This window comes from Seriola lalandi, unplaced genomic scaffold (assembly GCF_002814215.2).
Source record: "Seriola lalandi dorsalis isolate HSWRI2012SDOR001 ecotype SW California unplaced genomic scaffold, Sedor1 jcf7180002054277, whole genome shotgun sequence".
In the NCBI taxonomy this organism is placed as follows: Eukaryota; Metazoa; Chordata; class Actinopteri; order Carangiformes; family Carangidae; genus Seriola; species Seriola lalandi.
In genome coordinates, this window is record NW_019524830.1 from 1,285,646 (window position 1) to 1,301,451 (window position 15,806).

General features: G+C 40.4%; 1 protein-coding gene across 2 annotated transcripts in view; it reads left to right on the forward strand.

Annotated features, from left to right (window-relative positions):
• LOC111654447 (ephrin type-B receptor 1-B) overlaps window positions 1-12,794 on the forward strand; it is a 153,647-nt gene extending 140,853 nt beyond the window's left edge. For both annotated transcript variants that reach the window (XM_023405468.2, XM_023405470.2), the window contains exons 13-17: window positions 4,166-4,315; window positions 6,263-6,456; window positions 7,626-7,781; window positions 8,613-10,090; window positions 12,341-12,794. In XM_023405468.2, coding sequence (XP_023261236.1) covers window positions 4,166-4,315; window positions 6,263-6,456; window positions 7,626-7,781; window positions 8,613-8,721 — 609 coding nt within the window. In that variant the 3' untranslated portion in view covers window positions 8,722-10,090; window positions 12,341-12,794. The remainder of the gene's footprint in view (window positions 1-4,165; window positions 4,316-6,262; window positions 6,457-7,625; window positions 7,782-8,612; window positions 10,091-12,340) is intronic.
• Window positions 12,795-15,806: the final 3,012 nt, after the last annotated feature.

Below are 15,806 nucleotides of genomic sequence, written 5' to 3' on the forward strand. Positions count from 1 at the left end.
GGGGGGGCTACATATTTGACTTCCAGATGAAGGAGAAAGTTTATTTGGAATCTCTAAATAGCGTCTGTGAAGTGAAAACAAGCCCATACACTGGCTGCTTATTTTCCTAGTTACAGTAAATTTATCTGAGAAGTTGCTGCATGTTAGTGATGACTGTTATTGTGCTCTGACAGGTATATTTGCTCTAGATTTGACGTCATTCTGCAGCAGCATTGCCAGTGACAGTCTACATCGAGGTAGATGACACAGTTGTAGATGCAAAGCTTAAGTCGCCGCAAAGACTCGATAGGTGTTTTCATATGCTTGCAACGTGCATCACTGTCTACACACATACATTACTGGGCCAGGGGAACATAACAGACACCAGTACGTACATAATTACCTTGCCACATGTTTATCCTTCATCTGGCTGTCACAGCAGCACACTCGTCTCATCATGACACCTTTTAACCTGACAGTCCCACCACATCTCTGTTGCACTCGCTCTCCAGACGTACCGCTTAGTTGTCACAACTGGTCACAACCTGTCACAGGCAGTCACAGCCAGGTGGAACCAGTCATGGACTGTAATCTCATTCTGGTGACATAAGTATGACAGCACACTCCTGTGTCTGCGCAAGGTTTTGTTGTGGATGGGAATTCTGTGTGCAAACATGGCCGGACGTGTTGTCCACACGTATGATGTGGGTAGTAACATAAAGAAAAAAAAATCATGTCACCAAGTGGGGGGTAGGGGTGGGGGACTTTTTGGACCATACATGGAAAGGTATCTTTGTGGCACATTCATTTCAGTTTTTCACACTATCAAGGGCGTTCTTTTGTTCTTCGTAGTTCCAACATTTATCAACCAGAAAATAGACCCATCCAGTACTTTTTTGAAAATAAGGCACTGTCACCCACTTTATTTATTATCAAGAGAGTTTTGCTCACTTGAGTATCACTTGATATCAATACAGATTACTCCTTTCAAGGCCTGGAAGTTCTGCAGCTGCAGTGGCTGCTGTGCCACGGTCTGGTTCATCCGCACAAATTGTGAGATAACTGCTCCTGGTAATAGAAGTGTGTGAATACTCTTTTGGCTGCATTATTTCACTTCAAGGCAAACAGAAAACAGCTTGTTCCTTTTTCAGTAGCCGGCACAATATACCATATCCAAAGAGCTCTCCCCATGCTTCGAGGCTTCACAAAGCACTCGCGCCTTTGTGTTGACATTAGGTCTGTTTTAATTCCCGTCATCACTTCTACACCCCCCCCACCAACTCATTCCTTGTGGTATTAACAGTCTTTCTAGTGGAAAAAAAAAGGCGCCAATACTTCTTATTATGTTTTTGCCTCCTTCCCTGCATGCATGAGCTGTTCGGCACTTCATGTTATTAAAGCAGGATTTTGGCAGAGCTATCACTGGCCCACAGCAGTAATTACTACAGGTTTGCATAGCTGCCTCTGACTCACCCGCCTTGGAAATGTTATTACTAAAGTCTCTCTCATTGGGGTCGCAGAGGGAGCTTCTTGTGATCCTGCGTCTTTGCTCAGGCTATTTCAGTGACACTCAGCTCATATCCCAACAGGGTCCCAGGGCGTGAGACCAGATGTACAGGGCAAACAGGGAGTAATCAAGGAATGACAAAGAGAGGCTGTAATAGTGTTTTGCTTGGAGCAGCTATTTTTTTTCATGTTGTTCTGCGTTTATTTCATTCGTTTTTCATCTTGTGTACATTCGTCCAAACAAAATAATTGACTCGAAGCATCGCCCCTGACAGTGTGACAGATGAAGAAGAAGGGGATTGGCCGTTTTATATTTTCGTAGGGAAGACATTTGGCTTGTATCTGTGTAGCTCCATTGCCCTCAGACAAAAGAAAGGGCAAGAGAAAGTGTCCTGGGGTCTCAGTATAGATGAAACGATTCAGATATGAACAAGTCTGAGATATGAGAAAAGCATTCGAGTCGCTGGGGCATAGATAGCCTTCATTCAACTATTGATCTGTTGCTCTCCGTCTTTCTTTGTTGTTTTCTCCGTTTGTCCCACCACTGCCTAATTCCTACAGTGCTTCGTGTCTTTTTCTCCACTGTGCTCAATGAGAGCTGAGTGTTGACTCCCCATCTTGCAGTGTGTCCTGACAGCGGTCTCCATTGAGGGTCAGATGTTAAATGTGTCTTCAGTGTCAGCGTCCTCTCAAAGGTCAAACTCTGAAGAGGTGCTCATTAATGGGCTCAGCCCCTCCACCTCTGCACTGCCACACAGCACTGACCTGTGGAAGCTACATTCTCTGCACACGCACAGGAAACCACACAAACAAAGCTGTGTAGGTCCAACAGCTTATCAATTTTTGGCTATCAATAAGTATCAATAAGTAAATAATTAATAATAATACTAAAGAGGGTCCTAGTCTGTGCTCAGGCCCTAATTACCTCCACAGAGGAGGTTATGTTATCACCCATGTCTGATTGTTTGTCAGCAGGATTACGCTGAAAGTAGTGTTCCGATTTGCACCGAACTTGGTGGAAGGGATGGGACATGGGCCAAGGGAGAACCCATTATATTTTGGGGCAGATCCAGATCAATTACTATGAATTAGATTTTTTTTTTCTTGGAAGTCTTCAAAGTATATTCTTTGACATTGGCCTTGGCAGTGGTTGGCGCTGCACAGAGTGCCCCTCTAGTTACATTAAATAATAGGATTTAATTTATATTAAATCCACCTCAGGGCACCACCCGAAGAAGGGAAGGATAGCCAATTCACTGATTCAGTCTCATAAAATGTACTAACAATTTAATCAATTTGGAACCCATTAACTTGCGCGTGTGTGTTTGTGTGTATATACAGTAGAATTGCAATCAATAGATCTGTACCAAATTGTAGAAACCCATAGATCCTAACACCATAAATACGTTTAATCTTTTATATCAAGATACATGAATTATTTCCTGAGAAATTGACAGAAATGTTTGTAAATGTAAATTGCAATGTTAAGGAAATTGATTAAAGTCCTTTAACCAGATTGCTACCTAAATTTAATGGGTTGTCCTCTGGCCCGAGCTGCAGCACTCCACCAAATGCAAATTGGTTCAGTACTTTTTGCATAATCCTGCTAAAAACAAACAATCAATCAAACAGACAAACAAACACACAGGTGAAGGGTTCAGTGCAATAGTCTGCTCTGAGCAGGCCACACAGAGGTCAATGGTAGCTTGTTGTTAGGTCCATGGACGGAGTTCAGGTATAGGTGTTTTGTATAGGTATTTTGGGGAAAGTTGAGTTCAGTTGAAATCACACAATGAACAAATTTGTCTGTGGAGTCCCAGGAGGCCCTACAGCTGTTTATGTATATTCTTGTCCAGCATTTCAAACATCAGCCTGCAGTATGGAAACACCCGAAACAGCCATTTTCTGTATCTCATTCTCCTCACCTATCACTTTTCTCTCTCTCTCTTTCCCCATCTCCCTGCCCCTCTCTCCAACTCCTCTCTCCCGTTCTCACTCCCAGAAAGCCAGCAGGGAGCAGGGTGGTCTGTGTAGGTTGCTCTCTGGGTGTGGGTTTGTTTCCAACAGGAGCTTATCTGCAAATGCTCAGGTTCAGCTAATTGGCATTATTAAACTGTTGGCAAGCTCAACTCAGATATAAGGGGTGGTGCTGTGGGGGGTGTGGGGGCACAAACAGGGATTTATGTGTGACTGTCTGTTTGTGTGAGTGGGTGTGCACGTACAATCATCTATGTCTGTGCCTGTGTATATGTTCCCGTGTGTGTGTGTGGAATTTTAAACAAGCAGCTGTCAATTTCAATCAACAGGGCGCGTGGCGTGCCTGAGGCCCAGGTAGCCCAATTACAGGCAGACACGCTCGACGTACGCGCAGAAGCCCAGGCCTATCTTCCTTTATTCAAACAGGGCTGTGGGAGAGGAGACGCTAAATGTAATGTTGGTCGATGTGTGAAGGGCGAACACTGTTGGGAGCTGCTGCTGAGGCAGAGGCAGAATCTGGTGAATATTTGGCTGCTGGAGGAATTGATACACTGGATGGATGAGGGTCTAAAGAGTTAGATGGGTGGAGGAAGACAGTCGAGTATGGTCGACTCTAATGTGGTACCACTGAAAATAGACAATTTTGGATCTTAGAAATTTCTCCCTTTTCACCCTTTCTGCCCCCTTTTTTTTCTCTCTTTAGGGTGGGAAGATCCCAGTGAGGTGGACAGCACCAGAGGCCATCGCTTACAGAAAGTTCACCTCAGCTAGTGACGTGTGGAGCTACGGCATTGTCATGTGGGAAGTGATGTCTTTTGGAGAGAGGCCTTACTGGGACATGTCCAACCAAGATGTAAGTGTTTGTTTACAAGCACCTTTGCTTTCTAAATGTGATATATTTCCTTTTGACGCACAATGTTGGGGTGGAACATCAGACAGCGAGTGACCAATGACCTATCAATTATGGAGAGAAAAAGAGTTTTATTTGACAGGACAGGCAGAAAGGTGTAACTGTACCCACTAATGTGGTATGGCATCACCACTGATGAAGTAGCAGTTTTCCAGGAGGTTCAAGTGCCTATTTCATAAGATCATAAAAAGGAACATTTAAGTTGGGCTTTATCACTTTTCTCAGCTTCAATGCAATAAAAAAAAACAAGTTTGAATCTGAATAAACTGCATCATTAATAGAACGGCCATTGCTGTACAGATGCGGTTGTACTACATTTTCACCCCATAGATACACAATCAAGGATAACGCTTAAGAGCTGAATCTGTAATAAATCACACATTTTTTATCAGTTCCCATCTCACAGCATCATCACTGATGTCCTTGACTCTGACTTTGAAAGCAGACTTATTATAGGCAGCCTCACACCAAACCCCTTTCCTTCCTGGTCGGCTTTTGAGAGCCATGAATGATTGCTGAGAGCTCTGCTTTGTTCCCCATGTCCGTTTGGATAAGGTCCATACACACACACAGACTCCCATAAACACACAAGCACCAACACAAACACACACAACCATTGGATATAGTCCCATAGTATGAGGTCTCTCTCCCTAAGCTGTCTTAGTGAGACAACTAGCCAGCCATCAGGCCTCTATGGACCCCACTCCACAAGGAACGTCCAACCCAGCAGATGTTGCCTCAGTGGGCCAGCAGCAAACACTGCCTGGTGGGACTAATGCAGGGAAGAGGACTGGCACCACTCAGCCTGTGCGGCTGCTCAGTGCACACACAAACACACACACAACCACTTCTCCATATGCACCATTTGTCAAGATTCTGCTGAGTTGCACTCTTACTGAGTTGCGCTCTTGAGTGGAGTTGCCAACCTACAGAGCAGCCTCTAATTTTTAATGATAGTATCTTTTACACTTGATTTCACACCAGACCCCTTATCCTGCAACTATGCATTTTTTGGAAAAGATTGCATCTATAGAGAGTATGGATTATATATATATATGTGTGTGTGTAAGAGTTGGGTCCATCAACGTGCAATGCAGCAGTCTCTACTCTTTGTGTTGTCTATGAAGAGGCTTCACAAATGCAGAGTAAGCATGTTTTACTTTGATAAAATATATTTTTACTCCATCGTTTGTACATTTTTACAAACCATGCATTATAGATAACAAACAAAACGCGAAGGTCATTGAATTATATGTACTCCACGTCTGCAAAGTCTCCAAATCTTCTTCAAGTTCTGTCTGAACTTCACTCAGCTCTTCTAAAACACTTGAGTCTTAACTCTGACTCCCCTGAAACTGTGTCTAACAAGGCCAGGATAGCCTGTGCAGCCTTTAAGAGACGTGTCAGGAAGCTGTACTTCACAGTGTTAATTATATGCAATCTGCCCATTCCCTGGTGACTTCTTTCTACAATGACACTACCTCTGTTCGCCTTTCCCACTCTTTCCTCACTCTGTCCTCCAGGAGTGACATGTGATTGGCTAGAGTCGAGAGGAAGGGCACATCAGCCTGAATGCTAACTGTCGGCTGAGTGACCAGAGAGAGTGTGTCTGTGTGGGGTGGGGGTGGGGATGTTGTTGAGGCTGTGGCGAGCGTGTCAGGATTACAGAGTGGATATGCTTAATGTCATCAGACACTGAAAACTCAGTCAAATTAGTGTTTTGTTTTTAATGAAGTGTATTATTGACAAGCAGCCAGCTTGTAGAAAAACCCTATTAGTGACAGCAATTGGTTGTAATTATTGTATGACTTGTGTAGTATGTAGATCTATTAATTATATTAGTTTTGAAATAGATAACACCTGCACCCCTTCCCACTCTTACTCCCTTAGGTGATTAATGCCATCGAGCAGGACTACCGTCTGCCACCACCCATGGACTGCCCCAGTGCCCTGCACCAGTTAATGCTGGACTGTTGGCAGAAAGACCGCAACGTACGACCCCGCTTCACCGACATCGTCAGCACCCTGGACAAGATGATCCGTAACCCCACCAGCCTCAAAGCTGTAGCCAACATCCCTGCAGTGTGAGTAAAAACACTTTTTCAACACTTTCTACATAACCCCACACATTCACCCTGAAGTGGACATTAAGTACACACAAATATACTTTTCATCTGTTTATATAGACAGTATTTACGCCTGTCAGCACCCAGCATGTAGCTACATGCTTACTTTTTTTTATCCTCTCACAAAATAAACATGAATTCATTACTGTTGATTGCATTAAACCTGAACTTCTCCTCCCCAGGATTTTTTCCACCCCTCGTATTGGCTTTATAAAGTTCACTTTTTCCACATTTTGTAGTAACACATAAATTATTCTTACAACATAATGACGGAGCAAAAACATGTTTTTAGAGAAATTAAAACATACAGAAACATCTCATTTACATACATATTCAGAATGTTTATTCGTTATTTTGTACAGGCACCACTGGCCTTGATTTGTTTTGAATCTTACTCGGCATGATTTTGCCAGTTTTGCAAACCTTGTTTTGGACAATTTTCTTCCACAGTTTCTCATAGATCCTCTCAAACTCAGCCAGATTAGATGTGGACTGTCTGTGAACTGCAAGCTTTAGGTTTCCTCACAGATTTTCCAATTCAATTTCCAGGGTTTGGCTGGGCCACTGAGGGTCATTCAGAGACTTGTCCTGAAGCCACTTGTTTTGTTGTAAATGTTGTAAAGTGAACTTTTGTCCCCATGTGAGTTTGACTTAGCTGAAGCGTGTTTTTCTTCAAGGCCCCTCTTCCTGTATGTAACTCAATTTACTGATTCTCTAATTGTGACTAGTTTCCTGATATTTGACACTGCGGAGCATTGCCGCAGCATGCTTCATTGTGGGAATAGTGCTGGCCAGATAATGAGTGGTATCTTAGTTTTAGCTAGGCATTCAGGGCAAGGAGTGAAGGTTTTTCTCCCGTGATACAAGAGAATCTCTACTCTTTGTAAACTTTTTATCATTGACGGATATCAATCGATAGATCGGGTCAGGATACTTTCCAGGGCAAATATTCATACAGTGCACACTCACATACACGATTTCTCCTCCATCTTGCATCTTCGCACACGCACACCCATGCAAACATCATAACCACAGTTATTCTCCTTCTCTTTAAATCCCACTTCCTTAATATTGCATCAAAGCACCATTCTATATCTCCTCTTACCCCTCTCTTCTCTCCCCCCCAGGCCTTCTCAGCCACTGTTGGACAGATCCATACCTGACTTCAACACCTTCAGCTCAGTAGAGGACTGGCTCACTGCCATCAAGATGAGCCAGTACAGAGACAACTTTCTCAACTCAGGCTTTACATCCCTGCAGCTGGTGGCTCAAATGACCTCAGAGTGAGTTCACCTGCTCGTGTGCAAACGAAGATTTCCAAATCCATATGGCACTTGATGGGCACACTTATATAAAATGACTCAACGTCGAGTGCATGTATTTTTGGCTTGAATGCGCCCAGTGACTCAAGTATTTGAATGATTGCATCAAAGTAAAGCCCGTATGGTTTATGCATAAAAATATGACTCATTAGAAGAGAAAATAACATAGTCATTTTGGTGAGAATATTTCCATCTGTGCTATTCAAGTATCATGATATGATAATTAAGCATTTTCTGAGAACAATTTTCCAAAATATGGATATGGATGTAAATCCTTTAACTACACATTTTAAGAGGCATATTTATTCACTGCTGTTTATGTGGAGTTTTTCAAAGGTTGGGTCATGATGGCAATTCTCATAGCACATGTAGTATCAATAGACATAAATATTGCACTCCATTTATTTTAATTAACAATGGGGCTCGGTCTACAAATTTATGCGAAAATATAAAATCTCTAACATTTTTTATTAAAAATGTATGCTTGGGGCTTGGTGCAGTCTCTTTGCAATGCAAAGCAACATAGATTACTAAGTCTTCTCTCAAGTGATAGAATTAATTTTGTAAATTTGTGTTTACATTCATTCTAGCTTTCCATCCTGAACTTGTTTTCATATAACCATGTTAGGATTGCAAATACACCAGGAAATACAATGCCATTTTTTCACAGTATAATAGCTTCATACTCAGATGATCTATTCCATCTTCAATGTGATGGAAATCCTTCCATTTATTGCTTCAAAATATGTTCTTGGTTTTCAATTTCCTTTCACCCGGCCCATTTCTCTCTAGGGACTTGCTGAGGATAGGAGTGACCCTGGCAGGCCACCAGAAGAAGATCCTCAGTAATATCCAGTCCATGAGGGTGCAGATGAGCCAGTCACCCATCACTATGGCATGACTACAGGGGGCGCTGTGCCACGGAACGGGCAGCATTCGCAGGACCAACAACAATGGCAGCCCTCGAATGACCCCCGATCCATCGGAACGCGCCAGAGTGGAGACTATTGTCTTAATTTAAACCACAAACCATGACAACAGGAGACCAGGGTCTACACTACCACTTGGTTAATAGCTATCACACTTCATGCAATCCACGCCAGGAGTTCAGGGTCCAGACTTGATACTGTTTCTCTACTGATCCACAAAAAGAGGACAGACATCATTTTGCTGTGGGTATGAACAGCCATTCATGTCATTGTGAACCAAAATAACAATCGGATGTTGACACAGGGAATCTCTCACAAGTTCAGACTGTATGGTAAAATGAGTGATATTGTACTTATATATTATCTGGACTAGAAAATTGTAAACAGAAGTGTGAGACACTTAGAAACAACGTGTGACCTGTGATTTTATCCATACTGTCGTCAATGTGTGCAATGAAGATGCCTTGACCTGGCCAGAAATAAGTCTCAGAAGAAAAAGCAATTACCAGTAGGAATAATTAGAGGAAGAAGAATACAGGGATGTACAGTGGAGCACCATTTTCAACTTTCACATCATCTTTTGCTTGTTTGAAGAATTTGACAAAATGTATCGTAAATGAACTGGTGAAAATTCAGAGCTTAGTTATATTTTTGTCTTCTACCATCTGTTTGATTGTTTGTTTGTTTTATCACTATAGCAAGATGCCGTCCACTTGTATTTTAACTTTAACACTACCTGTGGAGTCCTGGGTGGAAGGCCTTGCCAAAGGACTTCTTAGCCAGCCCCACCCAGATTCAGTGAATATAAATATGTTTATCTCTTGCTAAATATGATTATATCTTTCATAATAAACCTTCATATTGAAGGTGATATGTATGAATATGTATGTACAGAACTCTCTGCTTGCATTTTTGGCAAAGACATGTTTGTTGACTAGATTGTGATAGACACATGCAATGTGTTAGATTCCTATGATGCCCTGGTTCCCTTCGGACGACTGAACAACAGACACTGGCTTGTTCCAGGGGCACAAGGACAATCCTGACTGAATCTTAACCTGAGGAAAATATAAAAGGAATCATGGGCAAAGAATTGGTATTGTAGATCTATATGAAAAATTGCTGTAGGAGTTAAAATAATTGACAAAATATCCATTTACTGGAGATCATGTTAAATGTGGGTGTACACATGCTGTCTCTTGCTGGTGAGCACTTACTTGTACAGATTTGATTTATGTTAGATTTTCTTTTCGATCCGTTGTTGTTGTTGTTTGTGTTGGGAGTGCTCAGCGCCATCCAGAGGGGAAGGGAACTCCACGCCTCGGCCGGCCCAAATCCATGGTAAGTAGCTGCTGATCACACAGTAAAAACACTACTTAACATCAAATTGCTCTACATCTGGCGGATTTTATTTCAGGCAAATCCAGTTAGTCTTTCTCATCGGTGCCGCAAATATCTTGGCCGAGGCAAGATTTGCTGCAAGTTTGAGATGCATGGGAGAGTGGCTAATCAGGGCACTGGAAATCGGAGTGAATCAGCATCACTTGTCTACACAGTGAAAATTAACATCTGGGCTGAGGTTTGCCAACAGACGCCTGATGCCATTCCGATGAACATGCAGACTTAAACTGCCCAAACGAGCACACTGGTCACAGTGTAGTACAGTGAAGCGAAACTGCTGAGTAAATCTATGCACTCTCACTATATGCAGCTGCCATATGTGTAGGCAGGTTGAGCGCAAACTGCCATGGTGGCACAGAGATTTTCACACGTATGAATCTCGCCATAATTATTAGCTGCAGAAATTGGTGTTAGGAAATTCCCCCCTTGCTTGTGCTAGATTGAGAGATGTCTACATTACTCCCGAAAGAATCGTCATGGATGACTATGAAATGAAATAATGAATTAATGACTCTGAAAGTACACCGCAGTATTTCACTTCTGCATTGTGCACAAAGATGATTTGTCTTTTTTTTTAATCTGGGCATTGTGCTTCATGATTGGACTGTGCAACATGTTTTTTTTCTTTTTGCTGGTTACTTGCTTTAGTCTCAGGCTTTGGGAAAGCAAAAAAGTTTTTGATTTTATAAATCAAGTCAAATCAAGTGTTGATGAAATGTTAGCCACACTGGCCTTTAAAATTGAGAGCAAACTGACCTGAATGCTGCTGTGACAATTTTCAGCCATGGCTGTATGTCAAAGGAAGTCTCTTATGAATTCTCCTAGCTCACAGACAATTATCATGAGCTATTGTAGTATCAATTCTTTGCAGTAGCTGTGACCCCACTGAAATCTTTTGGCCCTATTTTAAGAGAGAGATGAGTGACGACAGTTCTAGCCACCTTGCATCCAAAATTAGAAATTGATGGCAGGCCCATTAGCAGATTATTAAGTATACTCACCACCCTCAAGTCATCCTCCTCCTACTCTGTCTGTTCTGCCCTCTCTCCTGGCTACACCAGCTGGCTGGCAAATCTCCAGCTCATTTATCCTGGGTGTAACCAAGCTGTCCTGGGCCAGGGCAGGGCTGGGTTGGGCCGGGCTGGGCCAGGCCATGGCTGGCCTGAGAAATGGTTGGCTTCATGCTCCAGTGGGCCCAGGCAGGGGTGCAAACATCTGCTGGGACCCCCATCTGACAGGCATCAGCCACAGGGTGGGAGACTGATGGGACCATCAAAAAATAAACATACACACACACACAGAGCAACCCTTAATTATGTTATTCTCGTGTCTGGTTTCCAGCCTGATGCTTACTGAAGAGAAAGTGGGCTGAGACTGACAGAGTGTGTGCATATTATGTGATAAAGAGACAGGGATGAGTCAGTTTACAGGAGGGTTGGGTTGCAGGGCATATAGAAGAGATGGTTAGATGAAAGTCAGAAAGTTACTTCATCAAAGTGACTCAGCCCCCTTCGTCTTGCAGTGTGTTCATATGGCAACATCTCATTCATTATAGAAATGTTAATTTCTTTAGTTTGTTAATGGAAAATGCTGAAATCAAGCAACTGGATAGGTTCATGGACAAAATCAATTGCCTTTTATTTTTAATTCTCAGTTATTGATTTACCAAGTATTCTTAAATATAGTCACATACTCTTTTAGATTGGCATAAATCCCTTTCACTGAAGCCAGTGATTCAATTTGAATGCATTAGTCCTCCATTCAGCTTAGTGCTATGTATTTGCTTTGCAACCCAAGAGCCTGTGAATGAGATGATAGAATGTATTCATTATGCAACAGTGTAATTCTTTCTTTTTCCATTTGCTCTGCTTGTCTTTCTAAATATCTGATTGTACTGACACTCCAGTGTGATGAATGGAGAGGCGGTTCACCATACCTCTCTGAACGCTGTTTCATATGGAGGCCATTCATCACACACTGATACAAAACACAAGAACAGAGCTTGTTAAATGTTTCATGGTGCTGTAACTGTCTGAGGAGTGACCAACGATCCTCTTAGTAGCTGAATTCATGCCTGTCATTTATAGGTCAGAACAGTGGCAGCTGTGTTCACCTGAAAATGACCTGACATGACTTCCCTGCAAAACTAAACTTATTAAACTTCATTCTCTTTTTTTCCTTCTGTTACAGACTCCAGACTTAGAGATTTACACACACATAAAACAGTATACACACAGCACTTCATGTTCACACACACACTGAACACCAAGAAGTATTTGCTGTCGGCAAAGGAGGAAGACCAGGTGAAATGGGACCTTTCCAGGATACCAGTCACGACCTCCCTCTATGGTACACAATGGATGGTGAAGCTGAATATGCGTGTGCACATGTCATAGTTTGTTTATTTGTGTGTGCGAGAGAGACTGATTTCATGTGTGTGCATAGGCACATTTGTGTACAGACATTTATGTGTGCACAGGTACATTGTTTAAGAGCGTGAATGGTTCCTTTTTCTTTTTTTTTGTTTCTGTATAGCTACCACTTGTAAATTGTGACAAGTATGTGTCAAGAGTTTGTAAGCTGTAACTTTCTGAGAAATATTGTACTAAAATGCACTCAATAAAGGCCTTGGAAAACAAGTCAATCACTTTATGGTGTGTGACTCAGTGGGTGATAATTCTGTTTTCATTAATGGTGAGTCAAGAAAGCAAGAGAGGAAGGGTTATTATCCAGTAACACTACTGTCAGTGCTGTGCATGAATGTGACGTCTAATGCTTGGTTTCATAATGGCTAGGGAAATAATCAGCTTTTTGTCACTGCCGGTCTGCCTGGCAGCACGTGTTAAAAGCCATCAGCCACTAATAAACGAGCCGTCACTGGGATTACACGCAACCCCAAAAATTGGCTCTCCAAGAAAAGTGACAATATTTTGACAAACAAAGTGGAAATTATCCTCCCATCTAAACTCGTATCACAGTCTCCAACACACAGTTAGACATACACACATACAGTACAAACACACACAAGCCGTTGCAGTACGCTTGTAAATTCTAGGTTGCCAGGGACTTTCGGAGCACTTCACACACAGGAAAGTGTGTTGCACAGTAATGATATGGATAATGAGGTGAGTCAAAAGATATGGGATTGTATCCAACTCTCAGCATTCCACCATAACTGTTTATTGACTCTAATTGATTGATAATATCCAGCTTCATATTAGCAGAGTGACTGCTGTGCTGGGGCTGTGCCAAACAGCGAGGAAGCCAACAAAATTCATGAAACAGTCAATTTTCCATCTTTTCAAGTTTGTGATAGTGCTTCACGTCACTTTCTCGTTTTGAGGAAGTGGTGAAAGAGTCTGCTGCTCCACTACAGATCTTTTGACACTGATGAAAACGTGGGTATCTCTGAATTAAGCCTGGTTCCGGAAGGAAATGTCTGATTCATTTTTCCTCCAAAAAAATGTTGCAATTCAAATTAGAAGCACCTCTATGGTTTGGATCAATGTGAAACACTATCAGTACAAAAGATTAACAAACACTTTAGAAAATATCTGATTTTTCTTTTCCTTTTGATAAGAAATCAATGGCACAAGCTTGTGTGCACAAACAAAAATTTGTGGGATAAAAGTTAACTATGACTCCCAAGGTGCATTCCATCCATTCTACAACTGCTTGAGAGTAAAGATTGAGAAGTTCAGAAAACTTATTGTTCATCTTTTGTTCCCAACTGAAAATCATGTAATAACATATGGAATTTTAATTAATTTTTAAAAACGTCATAGTATAGTAAATTATAAAAACCGAAAAAAACAACATAAAATAATAAGGCCTCAGAAGTGAAAAATCGACTTAGTAAAGCCAAAAAAGTGAAAAATTGACATAGTATAGTAAGGCATAAACAGTGGAAAAAAAGGACACGCTATAGTAGGGCATGAAAAGGCATAAAAAAGTTTTAAAAAAACGACATAGTATTGTAAGGCATAAAAAGGAAAAAAAACCACAAAGTATAGTAAGGTATAAAAAGTCATAACAATCGCCATAGTATAGTAAGGCATAAAAAGTGAAAAATCTACATAGTATATTAAGGCATAAAAAATGAAAAATATGATACACTATAGTAAGGCATGAAAAGTGATAAAAACAACATAGTAATGTATGGCCTAAAAAGTGAAAAATCGACATAGTTATAGTAAGGCATAAAAGTGAAAAAACGAAATAGTATAGTAAGGACTCAAAAGTGAAAAAAACGACATAGTATTGTAATGCATAAAAAGAAAAAAAAACCAACATAGTATATAAGTCATAAAATGTGGAAAAAACAACATAGTATAGTAAGGCCTCAAGAGTGAAAAAAAAGACATAGTATAGTAAGGCATAAAAAGTAAAAAAAACGACATAGTATAGTAAGGCCTCAAGAGTGAAAAAAAAAGACAGTGTAATAAGGCATGAAAAGACAAAATCAACATAGTATAGTAAGAATCAAAAGTGAAAAAACGACATAGTATAGTAAGGCATAAAAAAAAATGACATAGTATAGTAAGGCCTAAAAAGTGAAAAAAACGATATAGTATAGTAAGGCCTCAAAAGTGAAAAAAACAACATAGTATAGTAAGGCATAAAATGTTGAAAAACGACATAGTATAGTAAGGCATAAAAATCAAAAAATCGACATAGTATAGTAAGATACGAAAAGTCATAAAAACATCATAGTATAGTGAGTTATAAAAACTGAAAAAAACGGATTAAAAAGGGAAAAAAACGACATAGTATAGTAGGGAATTAAAAGTGAATAAAACGACATAGTATAGTAAGGCATAAAAAGTGAAAAAACAACATAATATAGCAAGGCATAAAATGTGGAAAAAACGACATAGTATAGTAAGGCATAAAAAGTGAAAAAAAATGACATAGTATAGTAAAGCATGAAAAGTCATAAAAACGACATAGTATAGTAGGGAATTAAAAGTGAAAAAAAACGACATAGTATAGTAAGCCATAATAAGTGAAAAAAACGACATAGTATGGTAAGCCATAGTAAGTGAAAAAAACGACATAGTATAGTAAGGCATAAAAAGTAAAAAAAAACGACATAGTATAGTAAGGCATAAAAAATAAAAAAAAACAACATAGTATAGTAAGGCATAAAAAGTGAAAAAATGACACGCTATAGTATGGCATGAAAAGTCATAAAAACATCATAGTATAGTGAGTTATAAAAAGTGAAAAAACAACATAGTATGGTAATTCATAAAATGTGGAAAAAACGACATAGTACAGTAAGGCCTCAAAAGTGAAAAAACCGACGTAGTATAGTAAGGCATAAAAAAAAATGACAGAGTATAGTAAGACATAAGAAGTGAAAAAACGACACAGTATAGTAAGGCATAAAATGTGGAAAGAACGACATAGTATAGTAAGGCATAAAAAGTGGAAAAAATGACACGCTGTAGTAAGGTATGAAAAGTCATAAAAACATCATAGTATAGTGAGTTATAAAAACTGAAAAAAACGACATAGTATAGTAAGGCCTCAAAAGTGAAAAAAACGATATAGTATAGTAAGGCCTCAAAAGTGAAAAAACAACATAGTATAGTAAGGCATAAAAAGTGGAAAAAATGACACGCTATAGTAAGGTATGAAAAGTCATAAAAAC